Below are 23,658 nucleotides of genomic sequence, written 5' to 3' on the forward strand. Positions count from 1 at the left end.
TTTCATTTAACTCCCTGTATTACAAAATGAAAGTTAAGAAAATGAGCAAATACAGGAATTAAAAACAGTGAAAGGACTGTATAAATATTCAATAACACTACACATGCACTGTTATTTATTTTACTCTGATATCAAATTCTTGGGAGTAAAATTGAAGCTGAAAAACCATCAAAATTATTTCCAGAGTTTAAACATGCAGTTCACAAATTTCCACTGTGTTCATTTTTTCCACTGTTGTTTCTTGGTTGATTCTCTGTCCTAGAGAGTATGCAAGCTGGAGCTGTGCTTTTAGTTTTGCTGAATAAACAGGCAGTGAGCACTGACAAAGAGAAAAGCCAACACTTACTACCTTAAACTTTCCATATTGTCTATCCGGATCACAGGAAGAGGAAGGGGAAAGCACCTGCATGGAAAGTTTCCTTTGTCTCTGAAGGCAACGACAAGCTGGTCTTGCGTAAGTCAGTCAGGGATCCTCTTTGGAAAGCTTTTTTCCAACTGTATTTCATCACTTCAACAGCTGTTGTGTGTAAAAAGCCTGATTTTCCTTCTTGTTGCTTGCAGACAATGGCTTTCTGATGGGAACAAGTTCAACTTCCTCTTGCTCCCATTCTATTTTTAAAGCAGGGACTCCTTTTGAACATAGTATCAAAGCATTCCACTGGGAATACAGCCACTCTTTGGCCTACGTCTGGGGTTTTTTATAATCAGAATCTGACAATTCCTCTTCCTCTACAGACAGAGGTTCTGAAGACAAAAAGGAGGAGCCAGTGTATCTCCTAGCATTCTTAACCTCCTCATTAGCCTTTTCTTTCCTTCTTCTTATGGGAACTCTCTGTGGAAGAACAGGATATTTCAGAGAACAGTCTGCAGTTTCAGTCCCTTGCTTTCTGGTCCTGAAAGTAAAAAAATAATTTCCCACCCCCAAAATTAGCTTCTCAAAGAGCTTGGAAGCTTTATCAATTGAGTAGCCTGAGGTTTATGTATTAACTAAAACAGGGACACACAGTCCCTGTGCTCAATGCTGTGAATTGGTTGTTCACATCATAACCTTGAATTCACCTGTCAGAAACTGCAGAGTGAATAATACTGATATTCTTAACCACAGGCCTGCCTTGGAGTTGATATAAAGCAAAAAAATTTAGGAGGACATAAAAGATAAGACATCATGATGCTTATTTCTAAGTGCTACTTAATCCCCACAGTGGGATCCAGTGAGATGGTTAAGTCTCCCTCTACACTGTGTCAGAAGGATTAGAACCTTGGAGAGCATCAGAACACCTGCAGGCTGAGAAGACCAGTACACTCAGGTGGACCAACAGGCAGCTCTAACCACAGGGCTCTGTTTAAACTCTGAACCTCAGCAGCCAAAAAGCAAGAGGTGCTTGACTCACAGGATCTGAATGAGAACAGGGAATGCAATTTTGTCTACTGGCTGCTTCAGTCAGCTGGTCAACTGAGGTATGAATTCACTAAGAACTGAGCTATCTGACCTGGTATTAATAGTCAGATAGATGTCAGATAGCTGCTACTTTACTTTTAGTCAGCTTTGCTGCATTAAGTGATAAACCAACCTAATGCTTTTGGTGCCAGGGTTTGTTCAGAGTACAACTATTGTAGCTTGACTCCTCTGCATAGTTTCTGGATTCCAAAACAGGCTGGGCACTATGCAGAAACCTATTTAGTCTTGCCAAGGCAGTACTGAGCTACTGTGCTAGGCAGAACTTCGGAAACTTGAGAGGCAGAATTATCTTGGGTTTTCACCAGTGAAAAAAGTAAATGAGTATTTTCCAAGTTAGATGATTACGGATATTTTGGAATGCAAATTCAGGTGCAAGAATATAAAACCCTTATTTTACGTACTAACACATAGTCTTTGGGTCTGGCCCCTTGTGGATGAAAAAATACTGAAATCTCTCCCCTTTTCATATTCCTCCCTACCAAAAGAACAAACTGTTCTGGCTGTTGGAAGAAAAAAGACAAATTATGCCTCTTTGATTCTTCCTCCCAGATCATAAACTCCATAATGCAATGATTTTTTTGTTACCCAACACCTGCCTTACAGGACAAAGCAAGTCTAAGTGTCCCACATCTGTTTTCTGCAAAATTCCTAGCTTCTATGCTTGGCCTCAACCTGTCACTCTGTAGAATCACAGAATGGTTTGGGTTGGAAGGGACCTTAAAGATCATCTAGTTCCAACTCCCCTGCTATGGGCAGGGACACCTTCCACTAGACCAGGTTGCTCAAAGCCCCATCCAAGATCCTGACCTTGAACACTTCCAGGGATGGGGCATCCACAACTTCTCTGGGCAACCTGTTCCAGCATCTCATCACCCTCATCACAGAGTATTCCTTCCTTATGTCCAATCTAAATCCATCTTCTTTCAGTTTAAAACTGTTACCCCTTGTCCTATCACTACAGGCCCTACTAAAAAGTCTGTCCCCATCTTTCTTAGGAGCCCTGTTTAAGTACTGAAAGGCTGCAATAAGGTCTCCCTGGAGCCTTCTTCCTCTTCTCCAGTCTGAACAACCCCAACTCTCTCAGCCTTTCCTCATAGGAGAGGTGTGCCAGCCCTCCGATCATTTTCGTGGCCCTCCTCTGGGCCCACTCTAACAGGTCCATGTCTGTCTTCTGCTGGGACCCCAGAGCTGGATGCAGTACTCCAGGTGGGGTCTCACCAGAGCAGATCAGAGGGGCAGAATCACCTCCCTTGACCTGCTGGCCACACTTCTTTTGATGCAGCCCAGGATATGGCTGGCTTTCTGGGCTGCAAACGCACATTGCCGGATCATGTTGAGCTTCTCATCAGCTAATACCCCCAAGTCCTTCTTCTCAATCCACTCATCGCCCTGCCTGTATTTGTGCTTGGGGTTGTCCAACCCATGTGCAGGACCTTGCACTTGGCCTTGTTGAACTGCATGAAGTTCACACGGGCCCACCTCTCAAGCCTGTCAAGGTCCCTCTGGATGGTATCCCTTCCCTCCTGTGTTGTTGACTGCACCACACAGCTTAGTGTCATCAGCAAAATTGCTGAGGGTGCACTCAATGCCACTGTCCCTGTCACCAACAAAGATGTTAAAAAGTCCCAATACTGACCCCTGAGGAATGCCACTTGTCACTGGTCTCCACTCAGACATCGAGCCATTGACAGTAACTCTTTTAAGTATGACCATCCAATGCCTTATCCACCGAGTGTTCCATCCATCAAATCCATGTCTTTCCAATTTAGAGACAAGGATGTCATGCAGGACAGTGTCCTCTAAGTTTTTCTTCTTATAAACAGCCATTGGTTGTGCTCAGAAATCATGCAAACTCCAAGATTAGCTTTATTGGAATCTTGTAACATTATCACTGCTTGTGTACTTCCAAAGACTTCTGATGAAAATCAAAGTGGCTCTTCACTCTGCTTTAAGCATGGGAAGCTGAGCAACAAAGATTACAAAGTTATCTACACAGGGGTTGACAGGCACTATCACGTATAATATTTAGAACGTCTGCTTTTTCTTTTTTGGTTGTAATTAAGAAAGTTAAAATGTAGCTATTAAAGAAGCTCCTGACACCTAAGAACACCTCACTACTCACCATAGATACTTCATGTTCTGGAAATAACACAGGCTACCTTTTCCTCATCTGAAAGTATTAACTTCCCTTTGGTTTGCTTTTTTGTGGAAGAGGAGCTATCGGTTTTCATTCAAGGTATGCCATCAACTGTTTCAAACAAACAAGATGACAAAAGGGGTGTTTCTTTTGACTTTGTGAAGACAGCAAGAAAAATGCACAGAAAGCATCTTGTGCAAAAAGGCTTTACGAATTGAACAGATACATTACTGGCCAGCCGAATAAAATTCCTGAACTTATAACTGTATGACCCCAATACTATATATAAACTACAGCAAAACAGGATAACCTTTGTACAAAAGATACCTTTACCCAGACACATCTCATGATTCTGTCAACTGTACTTTAAAACCCTGATGCACAAGAGTCAGAGTTGCTCTTTATGCAGCATTAAATCCACTACTGATCACTTCAGTTTATTTCATGTTTCACTTAATGCATCCTGAGGATTTTTCAAGCTTTAGTTTGCCATGTCAAAAATTGACCTGTTTTGATGATAACCTTAAAAATTATTCTCCTCTGAAAAAACAACTTCTCAACTGTCAACACTGTAAGCAATAAAGTAATGCAACACTTAAGTCGTTTTAGCATAACATACACTTACATCTTTAATCTGAAGTGCAACATTCAAATACCTTTTTTTTTTTAAAATCACACTGTACTATGTGATTAAAATCATGCCATAAAATCATGCTAATGCTTTCCAATGACACTAATGAACACTATTTAGACAGAGCAGGTCTATTAACAGAGGTAGGCCTACTGGGATAACTTACTGATTGGTCCTTCAGTTTAACCAAATGCTCATTTCATCTGAATTTCTAGTCTTCATGTAAAGAACTATTTTAATGAAGCAGGTAAGATGATTATCAAATTGTAGCATGTGTCATATAAACCTTTAAAACTAAGAAGTTGTTTTAATTGCAGAAAAACAGCTATATGTTATTTCTTCTGTCAAAGGAAAACTCATAGAAAGTAATGTATATAAATTAAAATTTAAGTATTTTATATTATTCATTACCTTCTACTTCAAGTGCTTTAAAAGAACCAAAATTACACGGAAAAGCCACAAGTATATACCATACTCAGTATAATCCTCCATTGTTCTATGCTGCCCACTGCAGCATAAAAATAGTTCAATGTCTTAACAAACAGAATTTCCAGGTACTACAGGTGTGCTTAACCTTTATGCTCTAATACTTCCTAATAGAAAGAGCATCAAGTGGCTAGCGCTTACTACTGTTGAACATTTTCTTTTTCCAAACAGCTTTTAAACAAATGAAATTACTTGGGGATTTATTTTAATTGAAGATTCAATTGGACTATACATTTCTATGCAGTTTCCATAGCAACATTCATTTCAAACTAAAGAAGCTGCTTCTCTATTACTCATTATTACTAAAATTCAATTTCATGTCTCTGTTGGAACTAAACAACATTAAAAGAGGCCTTGGGAAGAATCCATCTAGCACAACTAATTAGTTTTGAAAATAGCTTTTTAAAATCCACCTAATTTAAATTTCATCCATGTCAAAGCCTTAAAAGCAACTTTGTCACAGATGTAAACAATGGCCAAAAGGCATACAACTATTTTCCTGTGGTCTGAACAAAAGAAAGATAGGTGCTGTAAAAGAAAGGCTTTTAGAAAGTTCACAGCCCCTTTCCACTGCAAGTGACAAATTGCCAGTCAAAATAGTAAGCCTATAATCCCTAACATTCATCTTTAAAGATGCATTGGTCTAACATTTAATACCATTCTGATCTTGGCTGTCCACTTACAAGGGACATGACAATAGCACAGACCAAAATATACGCTTATTCTGAAAAAGAACAAATAGGTCAGAGGAAGGAGGTTCTCTTTTTGTGTACTTTTTGTATCACTGTCTTGCTCAACTTTAATTCTAATACTCCTCAAAGGCATAAGCAACATTTACCTTTACTGTTTCATCTGTCTACCTAATTGCAGTCTCCTTATTTTTGTTTGAGCAATAATGAGGATCAAGAATAGAAACATGTAAGTTATAATCTGCACACTATTTATTGACCTGTTTTGGTAAATTTCAGTGTACATCTGATTTTAAATACATCAGAGATCCACTCACTAACAACAGTGTATCATATAAAAAAAAAAGCTATTAAACTTATACATACTAAACTACTTTAAGCCAAGAAGAAATAATTTACAATAAAGTTTTTAAACCAACAAACACTAAGGCGGCAAGAGGAAAAGCCATGGATTTCTAATACTAATTACAAGACAGAAATGACACCTCTTGGATCTAAGCCAATAGTGTAACGGTAATGCAATGCTATGCCACACAAGCAAATTAAGTACTATCTTCATTCCCACATCTCTTATGCAGTATCTACACGCCCTCATTCAGGTCCCAAGAGCTTACATAGGCAAAATTTCATCAAGAAGAGAGCAAAATGCCTCACAAAACTGCAAAGAACAGATGAATTGACGCCTCAGAGATAATTCTCCTGCCTCCTGCTGCCGATAACATTACTAAAATATGCTCGTGAGAAGCAAAAGAACATTTTACATTAAAATAAAAGGATGACTATTAAGAAGATGAAGTTTAATTAAGTTGGCAGGTCAGTATTTCTATAAATTAACTCTCAAAATATCATTGGCAAATTTGTATTTAGTCACATATTGCCTAGCCTAGGATTAAATTGTTTGATACCATCCTGACATCCCATTACTAAGAAATTAAGGATAATGCAGACTCTATATTGATGAATGCCCACATTCATACCGCAAGTATAACTTAGAACCTGCTTACTCCAGCTTATTACAGTTCTACAGTTTCATTTAGTAATGTGTTATTTTGGCCTAGGTGATGGCAGCTTGGCCACTGTCAAGTTTGTAGTTTTTGACTTGACAGAAATAAGAACAAGTTTTTGAATGATTTTATTAAATGCATATCACTCAATCCCTTTACTGTTACAGGGAACCATTAATGCTTGCCTATTTCCTTCCAACTTTAAACCAGCAACTTTATAGTTATTTTGTCATTCCTCATTATGGGGACATATGTGCATTCTTGCTTGGAAAGTGATCAAGGCTTTCTGGGGGAAAACCATTAGTATTTCATTCAGGAAAACATTCTGTATTTTCCTTACTAAATAAAGCAGATGATACTTAAATAACAACATACCATAGTGTAATTGTGAGCCACCTTGTGCAAGTCAGTGCAACCCTGCGCATCAGCGAAAGATCGGATTCCAAGGCAATTGGATGGGTGAAGCTGCTTCATTAGGAATTTACAGCATGCTTCTACAACCTGAGAGAGCTGAAGAAGGCAAGCTGTAGACAACAGGCATTCAATGTTATCTTCTTTTAATTCAAGGCGACCTAGTAACATTAAAAAGGAGATCACATTAGTTTTATCATTTGTTCAATTCCCTAAAACTCAGAGGCAACAGAATTATTTACAGATTATATGACAATATAAGGCTTAGCAAACATCACACCCAGCAACAGATAACCAGCTTTTCAAAATTAGTACCTATAATGATGTAAGGAAAGGGAATCCTAATAAGATTCCTTTTTTTGTCAGTCATGATACATTTAAAATATTCAAAATCATTAACATGATTTGTTAACTAACTGAGTATGGTATTATCAGAGAAACTACATCCTACCAGGTTGCCTCAGGTAATGGCAATGATGATTTCTTCTTATTTATTTATAAGGAATTAAACAGTGTGAATAATAATTTCTTCTAAGGAGCATTTGAAATCTAGTAATGGAATATAATGCTCAAAGGAGGACAATTCTTCAGATGAAATTTCCATTTTCATTCCAATTACCTGTATATGCATATTGAACCAGAGCCCACAATGCATTTGGCTCCACACCTTCCATCTTGATTTCTTCCTGTCTTGCTTCCCTTACGTCATTAGTGAACATTGCCGCAAAGTAGTCCGAAACAGAGGAGAGAACCAATCTGAGTACATTGTGCAAGAGAAAAGGAGACACAAAGAGGAAAAGAAAAAAAATAGTCAACCTGATGTTTGTTAATTTATGATTCATTACTTTGCCCTTTGAAGAAACACTGTACTGAGAAAAACATTTTAAAATTGACAAGCTGCTCCATGCTCTAGTTCCCCTCTATGAATAATGAAGTACTGTTACTGAATCTACATTTGCTGCTGAAGTAAATGAATTACCCTTTCAAAGCTCAATGACTTTTAATAGCCAACACAGAAACAACCCACAAAAAACACATAAATTGGAAATGGAATATAAAAATACATTATGGAAATGAAAAAAAAAAAGGATTTATTTCCATTTATATTATGTCAGTTTCTTTTTTAAACATGAAAGAATGACTTACTAGTCCTTTTCAAAGTGCTTTAAAATGCTTTTAACTCTTGGTGCACACTTAAACATTCATTTACTAATACTGATAACAGAAGTGGGCACGGTAAACATGGGGATGGTACAGACAGAGTAATCTCTTTTGTGAGTGTTTAGCCTTCTGTTAACAGTTCTGAGTATTTTAAGATTCTGAGTAAGTAAACTTGTTAGTGCACAACAGATGTTTCTTTGGATTACTGAAACACTGAGCACATGTAACAATGCCACTCCACAAAGTGTGCAAGAATTTTGATGGCTCAGTATGTGTTCACAGGACTAAGGTGAAAGAGAAAGGAAACCATGTGGAGTAGGAACCTTCAGCCCATAGCTCTGTTGTATGAAACCTACCATAACTATTCATGAGGTCTGCTGGTCTCTTCCCTAAGAGACCTCCAGGAACAGCCTTATGGTTTGGATCACTTTTTGTGCTGCAGCAGTTCACTGTTGCCTTGCTCACAGGGAATTCAAATATAAATACACTTGCATATGTACTGAGCTATACAAACAGCAAGCCCAAGAATCAAGCCTACTGCAAATACACTACACAGTCCATCTGCACACATTCAATGAATCTAACACTTCACGAAACATCAGTTTATTCTGTGCTGACTCATTATATTGGCTTCATTAAGATGACAGAGGTCAGGAACCACAAAACAAGAGTAAAATTAATTGAAAATGTGAGCACCAGTGCTTAGGAGTAAGCCTAAACATACATTAATGGTGAGGATTTGCAGGTACATACACAAAGTTATGAACTACAAAGAAATGTCTCTTAGTTAATTAACTGCAAAGTAATAAATTGTTGACTAATTTCAACTACTTTTTTCTTGCCAATTTTCTGACCATTGACCATTTGGTCAGGCCTACAGTAAGGCAACCCTTTTTTTCTGGTTGCTGAGGCAACAGAGTTGGGTTAAGAGCATACAGGGAAAAGATTAATTTTATTTTAACATCTTGTATGATGGAAGTTTTGTAATAAGAAATAAAGTTCTGTTCTTTTAAGGAACATACTGTTCTTGAAATAAGAGATTAATTCTGTGGCTGACTTACTGAGAAAACTTAGAACATTCTACCAAGATAGCGCCCAGGCATCGCTTCTAGACATTTTAACCTCAGGTTTAATGACACCTGCAGTTGAATGAAAATACTGTCTCCTAGAGATCTACAGAAGTTTAGTGAAATTAGAGAGTACCTTCATGTAAAGCATCAAGGGAGAGTTTCTGCAACTGCTTTGATGCTAGAATGAGATGACAAGGTCAGATCTGTACATACAAAATAGGAGTTCTCATTGGAAGGGACAGATTTGAAAAAAACAAGTATCTCTGCAGGTCCAATACAGAATGAAAAAAAAAGCAAAACAAACAAAATATTCACCTCTGGCAATACTGACTTGAACTTCTACACAAGGAACAGAGCTTGAAAAAGAGAGGTCTCTGTGAGAGGAAACAACCTATAACCTATTCTTAACACAGTTTTGGGATTGGTTCCCCCAACAGTGTAGCTGGTATAGTTAGAAAATGGCTGGACTGTACATATCTTAGCAACAACTGTTGAAGAAATGCCAAATAACAGCCTGAGGCTCCAGACAAACACCTTCTACCAGCTGTTTGATATCAGCAAATTTCTCCCTGTAATTTCCAGTCTCAAAGTCCTCTTAAAGATATTATTAGAAATTCAAAATGCAATCCATTTACTATTTTTGCAAACTTTTGTTCGGATTCTTGAGAATTCACAGTGTTAAGTGCTTTCCAGAGAGTGACTTGCCTATGCTGAAACAGGATGTGCAGCTCAGGAGTAGATTAGTGCAAGTAATATGCCAAAGCATAAATTATACTGGTAACAATTTTGTAATAATTTTAGGCAAGCAGCATGTTCACAATGAAAAGCCTTAGAACAGGTATCCACCCTTTTCTCTTAATTCAACTAATTTAGAAAAAAAGTTCTTTCAAAGAAAGTGGATTAAAAGATACAGTGACAATGCATCAAGGTAGCATAACAGAAAACAAAGGCAGACTTTCAGCTAACTAGCATTTTGTTGTCCTATGTTTTTCCCACTAGTCAATAAAATCAATTACTACTTTACTCATGCCATTCGACACCCACTTGTTCATTGATCTTTTAATCTCATAGCTAGTAACTGATTTTTCTTTCAACCTTTTTTTTGGACTGTCTGAAATTTAACTGCATTCCTCCATACAGATTATACAACATGAAGCAGCTAATATCTTCATATAACTGAAGAATCCACAGAAGACTTTCCCCATCCATATTTGACATTTTTCAAAAAAAGCTCTAAAAGAGCTACGTGACAAGTATAATTTTTCAGAAGAAAATCTGTGCAATGACTATAAAAACTACACTTATATTCACGATCTCCTTGTTAAATAGAGCCATCATGGCTCTGTTAGTATTTAACATAGAAAATCTCTGTGTTGTTTATTAATCATTAAAATTAACATACTCATCCATACCAAGAGCTCACTGGGAGCTACTGATGGTACAAAATACTGCCTTTCCTCAGTTTAGAAACTGAAGAAAGCTATGGGTTTTGTATTCTGAGTTTGCAGTCTTTTTTTTCCCCTAAGAGTAATATTTCTTTCATAACTGGCTCGATTAAAATGCTTACAAACTCAGTATATATTGACATTAGAGAGGCCTCTTAAAAAAAAAAAATCAACAAAAAACCTTAATACACTTGGCATTGTATTGTTTGACATACATACTCTCTCTCTTACCTGATAACCAGTTACTGCCAAAAACTTAATTCTGCATAAATAAGACTACAAGAATTTGGCTACTAAATAATATGCAGTAGGTTGGTTGCTCTTTTTCAGTGCACAGGAAAAGGAACACATGAATACCAGAATTTTTCATCTGGGAGATCATAAGATGTCTGAACAATTAATCTCTCTGGAAAAGCACTCAACAGCTATGGGCTAAATCCTGACAAAATCCGGGTGTTTCAGTACATCTCCCTGTTCTTGCAGGAGGCTCCAACGCTACTGATGTCTTTAATTTCTGTGGTTTGTACTGATCCAAAAATAGAAAGATCCACCATGACGGCTTAACTTACTTTTAAGAGTTTTCTAGTGAGAGCCAATAAAACATGTGTAAGCAGGGTGGCACACCTAAATTAAATTGAACTTGTTGGAATTGCCACAAGCTGTATCATCTAGACAGTTTTCTAGGTCTTCAAAGCAATTATTACATAAAATGATGATAGCTGTCAAACCTGGCAATTTACAGATTTAGTATCTCCCAACCTGATTCATCTGACAGAATGAAGTGAAGCTTCTTAACATCTTAAAGATGAAAGGGACACTTCCTAGGAAACTCCTTGTTTGTGGCTCTGTAACAGCTGAAAATAGTCCTAGGGAACTCATTAATAGTATTCACTGAATTTATAAGGTGATACTGAATAGTTCATGCGTCTTAGTACGAGGCACATCATACACTGGTGGCTTGAGCTCATTTCCATTCCTGATAACAAAACATGTCAGTAATAAAAAGAACATATGAAAGTAGTACTACCCCCACTATTAATATATCTGTATTTATTTAAATTAATTTTTTTTAAAAGCAAGCTACACCTAAAAATACATGCAGTATCTTTATGTCAAAATGATTTCCAGTTATAGTTCTCCTCCAGGGAAATCAAACCTTTCAAAATTTGTTTGCTGCTTCTGATACTGAAACAATGATTACAATAAACCATTTAGTAAAATTTTTCAAAACAACCCCACTGTTAGTAGCAATAGTACCTTTTTAACAAAGCTATCATAGAACTCCTTTTTTTATTCACTTTGACTTTTTAGAAAGACACTTTGTGCTAAAACTTTTATAAACACATAGCTAAAAAAAAAAAAAAAAAAAAAGGCTCCAGTGAAGGATTTACAAACTAAGGCAATGCAGACTGTGAAAGAAAGGAAGTATTATTAAGCTATATGGAAAAGAAGTACAAAGATAAATAAGCCTCAAGATAAAAAAAAGTCTCCAAACCAGGATTTGTGCTCTTCCAAACAAGCTTCCTAACCCCTAGAGTACATAAGCTTCCATTTGCCTGCCTTCCTTCAGTTCCATGTCTTCTGTATTTCCATCTTTCAGTGTCAACAAGAAGAAAGAAAATGGCTCTGCACAGATTTTCAAATTGCTGGTTAAAGGACACGGAACAGGCTTTAAATCCCCTCTGGCCAGGAATTTATGCAGACCTCCCTTTTCTTATGTGAATGTTCTGATCAGCAGGTTAGTACAAAACAAAACAAACTTTTATTATGGATATAGCAGTTAGCTGAATGTAATAAATAGGAACATAATAAATGACTTAAGACATCTGAAATTGCAGTGGACACAGAAAAAGCACCCGATATGAAAAACTTTATTAAATTCAATTAAAAGTCTGGCAAAATTTCGTTATGGAACTACAGGCTAAGGGAGTGGGAATATAATGCATTTTTTTCCCTTGTGGAGAACTGTCCCCTTTCCTACTTGCTTCTTGATCTCCTAAATAAGTTCCTAGCTATAATTTCAGCACAGAATGAGAAGATAAATAGTCTTAGAATAATAGAGAATGTCATATTCAGAAAAATCACGACTACATGTGATATTCTTATTTGTAGTAGACTCATAGCCTGAATTCTTTGACTAGATACAAACTAAAACCCTTCAGAATTTTACAGTAATATATTACCTGTGTTTACTACTATTGCAGGCACCAAACTCACTGCTCTTTTCTCTAAAAAACATCATACACCTCAGAACATTTAAGTATCATCACAAGAAGAAACTGAGAATTAAGAAAAAAATACAGGAACCTTTAGAAATATCATGTTCAAACCAGAAAATCTGAAAACTCCTCTCTATATAGGAGCGTGATTGACAATAATTATGAAAAATGTTCTTTCTCACCAATTCTATGTGACCACATATTAAGAAAAAGCTTTATATCTTTAAGAAAAAAAAAGGGGAAAAAAAGCTGTCCAGTGTAAGTGAACTTTCTATTTTCTTAAACATCTTAGAATGCCAAGCCATTAAGCTAATATCTATTTAATACATCTTTTGTTGCTTAATAAGTCTTAAGATAAAATAATCACTAGTGTTCTGAAATAGACACTGATTGCTCCAGCTGGCAGTCAATACTAAAAGTCAGAACTTAGATGCAGGCAGTAAAAAATCCTACAATTTTTTTTTCTTATAACATAGGCTACTACAAGTACATAAAGCCAGTCTTCTTACTGAATTTCTATAAAACCCTGAACCAAATTTAAGATTTCCATCTTTATCTTTCCCACTATGGAAAAGTTCGATTTTCAGTGAGGTACTTTGGACATACTGAGATGAAGACTGTAGTTATTGCTATGTTTCTCTGTGAAAACAAAACAGTAAGAGAAAGAACTACTGTGCAAAAGGCAAAGCTTCCTTCTAAGTTGCTCCAATATTATAAAGTGAACTCAGGATAATCGTAAGCCTCCCACCTCCTGCTACAAGCACAAGGTGTGCTTCTTTGGCCTTAACTTTCATGCATGTTTAAAACACAATATACCAACTACAGCAAGATGTTTCTCCTCCTAAGAAGAGAATACCAGAGCAAATAACAGGTGGTAGCGTATGCCTAATGCACTACAGAAATAGATTCAGTAACAGAAACTGGAGGAACAAAGTCAGTCTCTAAATAAATGAAGAAACAGGTACAAACCACATGAAAGAACTTCTTAGCATGTTTTCTTTCTGTTTACTTTGTTGCAAAAAAAAATAAATAAAAAATAATCTTCCAGTCCTTACAAGATTTCACAGCTGTCCTCTGCACCCTTTCTACACTTTTAAACTATTACCTAAATCATACTCCAGGACTGTATACTGCAAAGGTGCCACCATGGCCACATAAGTAAAATTACTTCCTTACTATAATCACTATTTTTCCTGTTTGCAGCACCCCAAAGCTCTCGGACTTCTAAATTACTTCAGCAGGTGCAAATCCACTAGGGGTGTGTGCATTCCCTGTTTTCATCTGATTCACTCTTTCCACAAGGACAACGCAGTTTTGCGACTAATTTGAACAAACTGAAGACCAATCTTAAGCAACTCTGTAGCCACAGGGAAAGCCAAATCGTCTTGCTCACCCTATTGTCTCTCCCAAAAAGATTCATCATCATCATCCACAGCTATGTGGCTATAAGTGTTTACAAATGAATTCAGGTCAGGGGTTGGGTGGAGAACAGGACCACCCATTTTAGCAGTAACTGCACTAAGATTTGCTTAAATCAACTTGGAAAAATCAGGGATAGTCTTGACTGTTTAAATATGAAGTTTCTTAAAATGAAGTCTCTGAGAGCAATAGCAAGTTATGGTATAACTGCCTCCCTGCTCCTCAAATCAGTCCCCATCCTCGTGTTATCACTGCCTCAGTTGTGTCAGCACAACGGTGTGGATGGTATCTGAATATAAGCAGAGATCTGTCTTTTTAAGAAAAATACCAAACCCAAACTAGCAACCTCTTCCCATCTTTTTATTACTATTACAGTATTAAGCTGTAGTTTCACTGTGGGGGTAGGAATGAGCAATGGAAAATAGGAATGCTTTAGGCTGCTCTTTCTGTTGTAGACCTAATCTTATGAAACCACAACTTAATTATACCTAGGTTCCTATTCGAACTATTAATACTGTGCACTAAATACTGTAACATCGTTCAGTTATTCATACTTTTATTTCACAATATTTGGTATTTTCCTAGCTTTTAAGTGGCATACTATATGATTTGTTAATTACACAGATTACAATTAGGGTAATGTTTGATCTAATTTAGCCCTCTAACACTTACTGTCAGTGTTTAGTAGTCTACTATCAAAGGACTCTTCTTACTATGGGAGCAAAAAATGTTATGCAGATGGAAGACTATCCTTACTGCTAATTATGACTCCAACAACTTGATTGTTAGTACAAAGAAGAAATTAAATCTAAGAAAATTTTTTTATGTCATTCTATGGTACAGAAACCACTACTGCTTATAATATTCTGAGGGTGCATTTGGGACTTTTGGGGCTTTTATTTTGTTATGCAAATATGTTACTATATACTTAAAGACAAAAAGTAGAATGTGAAAACATCACAATTATTTTTGATGCTGTATCGCACACAACAGACAGAAATTACCTTTTAGTTTCCAAATAAATATTAAAAAACATAAGCATGTTTAAAGTATTCTAAATTGTTAAGGATGTTCTGACCTTTTTTAAACAAAACACAGGACACACTTTGAAGGTGCATTTGTAAACAAATATGAAGTTACTTCAAATTATAATAAACTTACCTGTGAGCTGGAATTCTACGATCACCAGCAACTAACACCACATCACATAGCTGTTTGTGTCTAAGATAATTCTCCATCTTTTTAAAAGTTTGTTCAGCGTGGTTGAGAGCCTGAAAAAATTCATCTGAGGTACAGGGCTCCATAGTTTGACAAGGTGATAAGGTATGACTGCTGTTGGAAGTTCTGCTGAAGACAATAACAGAAATCTTAGTTCACACAATATTGAGGTACAACAATTCTATCTACAGATGATTAAAAAAAAAATCGCATGTGATTTTAAACTTGACATACATGATTTAATATATATTCCCTTGCTATTTTATTTCTCTTCATATTAATACTTCCTCTCTTCCTCCAAACCTAATCTAAATCCTTGTGAAAAAGGTAGGATCATTTAATGTTGTACTCTTCAACTAGCAGACAAAGATCAGTTCAGTAATCATACCTATAGTGTTGTCAGATGGTTAAGGAAGAACAGACATCTACCAAGACCCTGCAAACTGAAAAAGCAATGGAAGGATGCAATAAGGAATCAAACCTCTCCCTGCCACATATGTTAAAGTCTTGCTTCACACTTAGCCTAAGGTGGCTAGAACAAAACTCAGCATATATGGAGATAGTAGAACAGTGTGGGCATGCAGGAGAAAAAACCATCAAGAAACACATCAATGTACCACCACTCCTACTGCATGAAGCCTTATGTGTCTGAAATGAGATCTAGCACAGTAGAAGACAACACAGGGGAAAAGCAAAGGTGGACGGAGAGAAAAATTTTTCCTGTCCATATGTACAGCAGCTTGGGAGAAAAGAGGAACAGAGAAAACTTAAAAGGAATGCATAGGCCTAAGACAAAGGAGATGAATCCTAATTATGTACACTGAGGGAAGCACCTTTTCTTGCTCACAGTTCTTTGACTACTACTTACTTTTCCACAATGCATGCAACTTATAAAATACTCTGGACCTACCATAATATTTGGAAGGACACAGATTCACAAGATCTGCATCCAGACCCCTGCCTTCACAAAGATGTCATGAATTCAGGCAGCATGCTCAGGGCTAAATCCACCAAGAGACTTAGCTCAGTCCTTAGCCTAGAACAGTCATTTCAAGACAGAGTTCCTCAAAATCAAAGTCTAAATTTTCAGCAGAAAATGGTCTGTAAAGGTTTTATTTTTTTGTTTAGGGTTTTCTTTTGTTTATGTTTTTTTGCATGTGCCCAGAGAGCTTAAAAAGGCCAAGCAATTTGGCACTTAATTAAAATCTATATCTAGTAATGGATCAGAAATGAGGTACCTGCCTACCTACTTCCTTTGGAGGACTTTATCTTAAATGTGCTCTCTGAAGCTGTGGTTAGGCATTTAATTAATCTGGGTCAACTTCTCACCCCCCATGAGTCACTTGTTCTGCTCCATCACTGGCCCTCTGACAAGCTGGAACAAGCATTCTTTGTGGCAATTGTGGAAACTGAATCAAGGAACTGGTATGTGAAAATGTAACCATAAAAAACCCCATTATGTTGGCAAAACCGGGTGGCATTCTCACAGTGAATGAGCAAGAAGTACTCAGGGAAAGCAAGTCTTCAACCAGCAACCCTGAAAAAGAAACAGAACTGGAAAGAACAGGGTGCTGGTCAACAAGAAATGCTTAGGAAATTCTTATTCCCTATCACAATTTATCACATCCTCAAATGTGTTGATACAGGTTGGTTTTTTTTTTTTTTTTGGTTGAACCATATTTTAACCCAGATTCCTCAAATTAACCCCATTAATAATGATAAAAAAAACCTTTCTAAGCCAGCACCTTGCTGGACCACACCCTCAGTAGAGCTTTTGCTAGCCCCAAGACTGCACATGGGTACATTCTGACAGAACTCAGTGACAGTCACCGCTCTTGTTCACTAAGGAAAAATAACTGTAGTGGTGTCTGTTTTCCACTACCCACGATAAAGCACTTATTCAGGACACAGCAGAGATGAGCTTAGTTCCTCCCCTCACCTGAAGAAGTTCAGCCCTATTCCTGTCCTCTAGTCAGTAGCTTACAAACCATTTTCCATAAGGAGGGAAAAGGAGAAGGAAAGAAAGATTAAGCTTCAGTGGTCCTTAAAGAGAACATGAAAGAGGCAGTCTAACAGCTGAGGCACTTGCAAAAAAGGAAAGATATAGCTTCAAGGGCTATTTATGCCTAATACCTAATAACTGGTTATTAAAAATTCAAATCTCTTTCCTTCCCCAAACTATTTTACTAATCCGTTTCCCAGTTTGGTTTGCTACAGCCATGACAGCTTGGGAGAACACACAAGCAAGGAAAGGACAGAGAAAGGGAAGGACCTGCTTTCTCTCTGCCAGCAGTAGCACTGAAATGCCTTCCAAAATTCTTGGCCTACATCCCTTCCACCTAGAGAGAAGAAACCTGGGTATCCAACACTGACCTGTGAATCCCATGCTCAGAGCAAACACCCAGCTGCGAGGTCCTGCAGCTCTGAGTATCAAGGCAGCTCTGCTCCTTTTGGATTTGGCTCTTGACTCACATTTAACTTTTAGTATGAATTTCCCCTCTCATAGGCTAGAGGTATTGCTACTTCTGCACACCTACTAAGAAAATTACATTAAAGACTAAGACCGTCAGGGCATGAGGTATGTGTATCAAAGAACCTTTTTGCATATTTCTTTAAGATTAAGATTTAAGGTAGTATTTTTAACACATTAAGTGTAAATATTATTACAAGTATCTTAGAATGTTTGTTGGTAGGGTTTCCTTTTTGTATTCTTAAACTTCAATCACACTTTTCTTGGCCTTTCTTTTCTTTCCCTATTTATGTCAAAAAGATCCCATCTAGCACTGACCAATTTTTATTAAGTATGGTACAATTTCAGAATGATTGCAAAAATATTAGTTACTCTAAGGACAAGGTTTTTCCCATGCTAGCTACACATTTTACTACACTGGTGACAAACATTCATATACCAAAGATACTAGCTTTCTTCAACTTCTGTCTAATAACGAACTTATATATGAGTATGCTTTTTGAAATCAAAATTATGTATAAGCCATGCTATAAAAACATTCATTTTTAAAAGGATTTTATTTCTTCAAGCAGGATGTTTGGAATAAGGAGCTCTGCCCAATATAACAGTTCATTGCAAAGCAATGAAGCAATTAAGTGGGCTAGTAAAGTGGTGACAAATGAGTTTCAAAAGTACAAGCATATATGATGATGACTGGAGAGCTGAATTCACACCTCTCCTGCTGCTGTTTCAGGCTTCATTGCTGTAGCTTAAACAAAGCCACAGCAGTGTTTTCAATATAAAACCGAACCAAACCATAACATACACAAGCCTTTTCTCCTCCCACTTTTACTAAACTCACTGTCTCAAGAGAGAGGCATCAGTGTTTTTCAAATTTTACGGGGGAGAAGCACAACCTGTTCCTATCAACAGGATTTGTTATATTAATTATTTTAAAGCATTGAAATTCATTTTAAAGGAGTTACAATGGTTATGAATTCCAATAAGTACTAACCTTGGCTATAACAAAGGTTGCAAAACTTTTTTCAAACATTTTATTTTATTCATTTTTACATTATTTTTAGGAAGGCATCCTTTAGGTTAAATGTCTCCATGTTTGTCTTTGAAATAAAAATGAAGCAATAAAGACTTCATTATTACTAAGAAGAAAATCAAATACACATTTCAAACTATTCATTTTGAAACAGAAATAGAGGAACAAAATCCAAAATTTGAAATGATTTTTAAAATAATTTTCTGAAAAATTGTGTAAAATCCTGTCTGAAAAAATTATCTCTGAAAATTATGCATAAATTCACTCAAATTTAAAACTGTTCTATTGTCTGATTCGTTCACCTAATTTAGCTGTAACCTCATCTGTACTTCCAAAAAAGGTCAACTTCTTCACAAGATACCATGAAATCCTATGAATCTGCAAAAATGTAGTGTTACTGCAAGGTAAGAGTGACATGGTTAGATCAAGGGTATGCAGTACAGATGAGGACTTTACATGTAAGTACCACCTCGCCTCTACTAACCTTTTGCAGCAAGTAATAGCTCATTTCCTTGCATTAAAAGTCATATTTCTTTTGACAGAAGCAACGTGTTGAAGTGCAGCTTGTTACTAGAGCCTTGGCTGGACAAAGGAGTCAGGCAACATTACAACAGGATTTCTATCTGCAAAATCTTGATGGAAAAAAACCCCCAAATATACATGCTACTATATCTACTCAACTGGCTAGTTCACAGAATCAATAAATGAAGTCTGGTTTTTAAAAGGTTTCTATATGATCTCCTTTTCCCATTCCCACTACCACGACAAGTCTAGCTCTTCTCCTTTCCCCTCAATTCCTTAAGGCATTGCCTCACTAGGCAAGAGACAGCAAATAATGTGACTAACGGGAAGCTGTGTTGCACAGCCAGCTTTGCAGCAGATGAATTCTGCCCTTTTTCAGTGAAGGCAATAAACTGGGTTTCTCTCCATTAACTAGCTGCCATTTGCGAGGAGTGACGTTATCTTTGAGAGTTCTGCCTAGCCTCACATTAAGATGAAAATGGCCCATGGGTTTTAAAGCTATCAGGGAAATGACAGAGGTGGTGCAGAACACAACTGCATAAACTTGCTCCCTTTAGGAAGCCAAATTAAAAGCAAATGCTCTATCTATGCTACTGAAATTTCCAGGCAGCACTATACACCAACCCAAATGGCTTTCATTGATACAATGAAAACAGTGCAAAATAGGAACTGGAGCAAGAATAACCTGTGCGTAGAATTGATTTAAATTCTGTTTTACATATGTTTCTCTAACACAAACTGGGTGTAGATGAAGGCATTAGAAGTAGGAAACACTGGCAAAACTGTAGAGATGGGGGAAAAAAAGCACATTTTTCTCCTCAATACATTTCCAGTGAACACCACTTTGTTTCTCAGAAAATGAAAAAACTGACATCAACATTTTAAATCTGAATCCATGCATAAAGAATATTACCTTTGTAAATATGGCATGTAAATAAACAGAAAACCAACAAACCAATACAGACATCTCAATGTTTACAGATATGAAAAAAGAGTAAGTATGACATTTCAAAGAAGAAAAATAAAAAATACTAGTTTTACTCACACCTTAAAAAGCTTCAAAATAAGGTTCAAAATAATAAAAGAGGTTTAGAGATAAGTGATGAAAACAATTAAGTATGTGCAGGAAAGTGGGTGCGACAGCCTTGTGTTTAGAGAAGACAATAAAAGGAATAAAACTAATGCATAGTACCTCTGACTATAAATTACATGCTCCTATTTATATTCTTGTAATGCAGACCGAAGAATACTGTCAATAAAATCAAAAGCCAATGTTTGACTGATCAAAGCAGAACTCCGCAATCATAAATGAAGTGTATAGAATTTACTGTAGCAAATCACCAATAAGCTATAGGTTTCATTACTGCTGAAACCCAGCGAAGGCATTTATTCCCTTACTAGAACAGAAAAATTTCCAGTAGCTGGACTTTGTAACTTAAAAAAGTCCTATGCATCCAAAAGGTAAGCTAATTGTCTACTTTGTGGAAGGACACTGCATTTGCTATACTGCATTACATACCCATGATCTCAAGGTATTTTTTTGGTAATAATAAAATTAGAAGATCTGTTGCAATTGCAAGTGATCTCTAGGCTAGGGTAGTTAATTGTTTGGGTCATACACATTAGAGGAGATACAGTATGTCTCTCCTTGGACAAATTAGGATACATATTAAAATACATCTTTTGCATTTTTAAACAAATCTTAATTTTGCAACTTTCTTGCTGCATTAAGATGGCTTCCTGCATTGCAGTTTTTACATACAATGTTTCAAAATAGTTTTTAAAATATTTTTTCAACAGTTTGGTTGTTTACACTGCTGTCTTCAAGCTAGCCCACATTTTACTGCATACAGAGACCAGAACACAACTTACTAAAATAATAATATGCCAGCTTCCATGATTTTATATTATACTTTGTAAGGGGTAAAATATTTCCTTCTTCAAAGGTAGTAAGACAAGATCCTCAGCTGCATAGAATGGAGTTTGTTGAAAAGAAGGATGCTGAAAGGCTTCTTGGAAAGAGCAAGCAATGGTAAAAATCAGGACACTCTTTCAAAGGCTGGAAAGAGCATAAATAAAAAGAGGAAGCCATAGATGGTAACAACAAAGACTGCTAAAAATCCATAGTGTATCATAATTCAAGATAAGAAAAAGACAATGGAAAGAGGACAAAAGTGACTCTGGAGAGACTGAAGAGCACAGTAAGGCTATACATGCATGTGAACTTGAGGGCTAGTGATTTACTCTATGCCAGAGAAAAGAATTATAGTAATAGCCAGAACTACAATCTTGCAATCAAAAGGCACAGGTTCAAGCAAATACAAATGTTATCTGCATTAACCTTAATCTAACTGGCATGAGTAACAACAGACACAAGCTGGAGCACAGACTCCAGTGTCACCTATGCAAGGCCAACAAAGACATATATACACAGCCTGCTAAGCCAATAATACTACTGCACCTTCCCTTGTTTCTAATTTTGGTAAGAAATAATGTAGGCATCCTCCAATGCAGCTAGACCTTTGATTATAGCACTGATGTTTCCTGTCTTACTTCTAAGAGGTCTCTTGGATTTAGTGCAATGAATTTGTATATCCACACAAATGTCATCGGTAACATGCGTTCTGTCTGGAAAACAGCTACTTAGACTACCTCATGATACATCTATACTGCAGTGTGATCAAGAAGTGCAGTAGTACAAAAAACATACCTGACCATGCTTTAATGTAGTCAAAGCATGTGACAATCACTGCAAAAATATGATTATCTTGCATGGAAGCCCATTCTATCCAAACAAATAGCTGGAATCCCCTGTGGCTTTGCGAAGTCCATGTGAAGCCTCTTGTTACCTTATATTCATTACAGCATCTACTGTTCAAGCTTACTAGAATAAATCTGCCTCGTATATGCTATACAACTGTGCTGCACTGTTTTCAAACGTGCATAGACATAACCCAAGTGAAGATGTAATAGGCACAGACAAAATGAAAGAATTTTAGCAGTAGCATGGAAGAAAAGAAACAAGAAGGCTAGAGATTCTCCCCTGTAAAACAACTTGTCTTTCAGTAACAAAGTTTCTTATTTTTAATTCATACATATATCTAGAAAAAAAATGCTCTTTTTATAGTTTTTCAGTTAATTTCAAGTATCATACTACTATCATGCCACAATTAGGGAATCTATCAACTGTCCTTATTTGACAGTTTGCATTATTTTGTGATAGAAGATATACAGAAATACACAGCACAATTGGGGGTCCTAACAAACTTACAGCTTCAAAGCTCAGTAAGACTGAGGTGAAAGAAAAGGCATATCAAAGGTTTCTGTAGATTGAAAACTGCTGGGGGGGGGAGGGGGCAGACTTAGATGGGAAGTTACAACATGTTAACTTCAAGACTGTTCATAAGGAGCAATACTACAGAGTAGCTACCACTTGGTACATTCAGACCTTGTCTTAAAACCAATTACAGACTTCTTACTGAACTGTTCAGAGTTAGGACACAACTGATGAATTCTGGAATATGGCTTGTATTTAATGTTCAAATGTAAATATACATATTATATTATATTTGAATACATTTTCATACTTAAATCTACAGTAGAGTAATTCCAATATTTTAATGCATGCCTGGGTGAAATGAACCAGATACAATACTCTGCATACTAGGTATGCTCCAGGTATTTTTAGCTTGATATCCACTGAGCCTTCAAGGTCTGTGGACTGCTGCTAAGGCACCCACAAAAAGTTAAGAAAAACAAATCTACTGCTAATGGGCTTAAATTTGCTATACCACAGTCTGCACAGCTGTTGGAAAATTTTTGAAAAGTGTACAAATCCAAAACGATGACCATCGCCTCAGGAATGTAGGGGAGTTAACAAACAGCAGCAATAGAGGAAATGTAGGAGATGAAAACCAGCAACAGAATTCAAGCCTCACTGGACGAGTAAACAATCATTCAAGCAAATGATGGTTATAAACACACAGGTGTATGATGTGAACAGCATCATAGCCAACTAGCTCTGATCCCTGAATAGATCTATACTAATAACAAATGAATAACATAATGATCTAAAGCTTTCATAATGACAAAGACCTGATCTAAATGCTTTTCTACCTGTGTATACGACATGGCAAGGAGGAAGGATGATTGATACACACCAAGCAGTAGAGCTGCTTCTGTCACTTCATGCTTTTAGGGCTTGTAACTGGGCAATAAGTTACAGAGGAGTGAAGAAGTAAAGTAACTCCAAAGTGACTAAAAGAAGTTTTTTAAAAAAAAAAA

General features: G+C 36.7%; 1 protein-coding gene across 7 annotated transcripts in view; it reads right to left on the reverse strand.

Moving 5' to 3' along the window:
• KLHL5 (kelch like family member 5) overlaps positions 1-23,658 on the reverse strand; it is a 65,865-nt gene that overhangs the window by 17,816 nt on the left and 24,391 nt on the right. For 4 of the 7 annotated variants that reach the window (XM_049792215.1, XM_049792226.1, XM_049792182.1 and 1 more), the window contains 3 exons: positions 15,293-15,478; positions 7,437-7,573; positions 6,782-6,978 (listed from right to left, as the gene is read on the reverse strand). In XM_049792215.1, coding sequence (XP_049648172.1) covers positions 6,782-6,978; positions 7,437-7,573; positions 15,293-15,435 — 477 coding nt within the window. In that variant the 5' untranslated portion in view covers positions 15,436-15,478. The remainder of the gene's footprint in view (positions 1-6,781; positions 6,979-7,436; positions 7,574-15,292; positions 15,479-23,658) is intronic. The other 3 variants (XM_049792208.1, XM_049792235.1, XM_049792189.1) reach the window with 1 other exon arrangement.

Source organism: Accipiter gentilis, chromosome 3, assembly GCF_929443795.1.
Source record: "Accipiter gentilis chromosome 3, bAccGen1.1, whole genome shotgun sequence".
NCBI classification, from domain to species: domain Eukaryota; kingdom Metazoa; phylum Chordata; class Aves; order Accipitriformes; family Accipitridae; genus Astur; species Astur gentilis.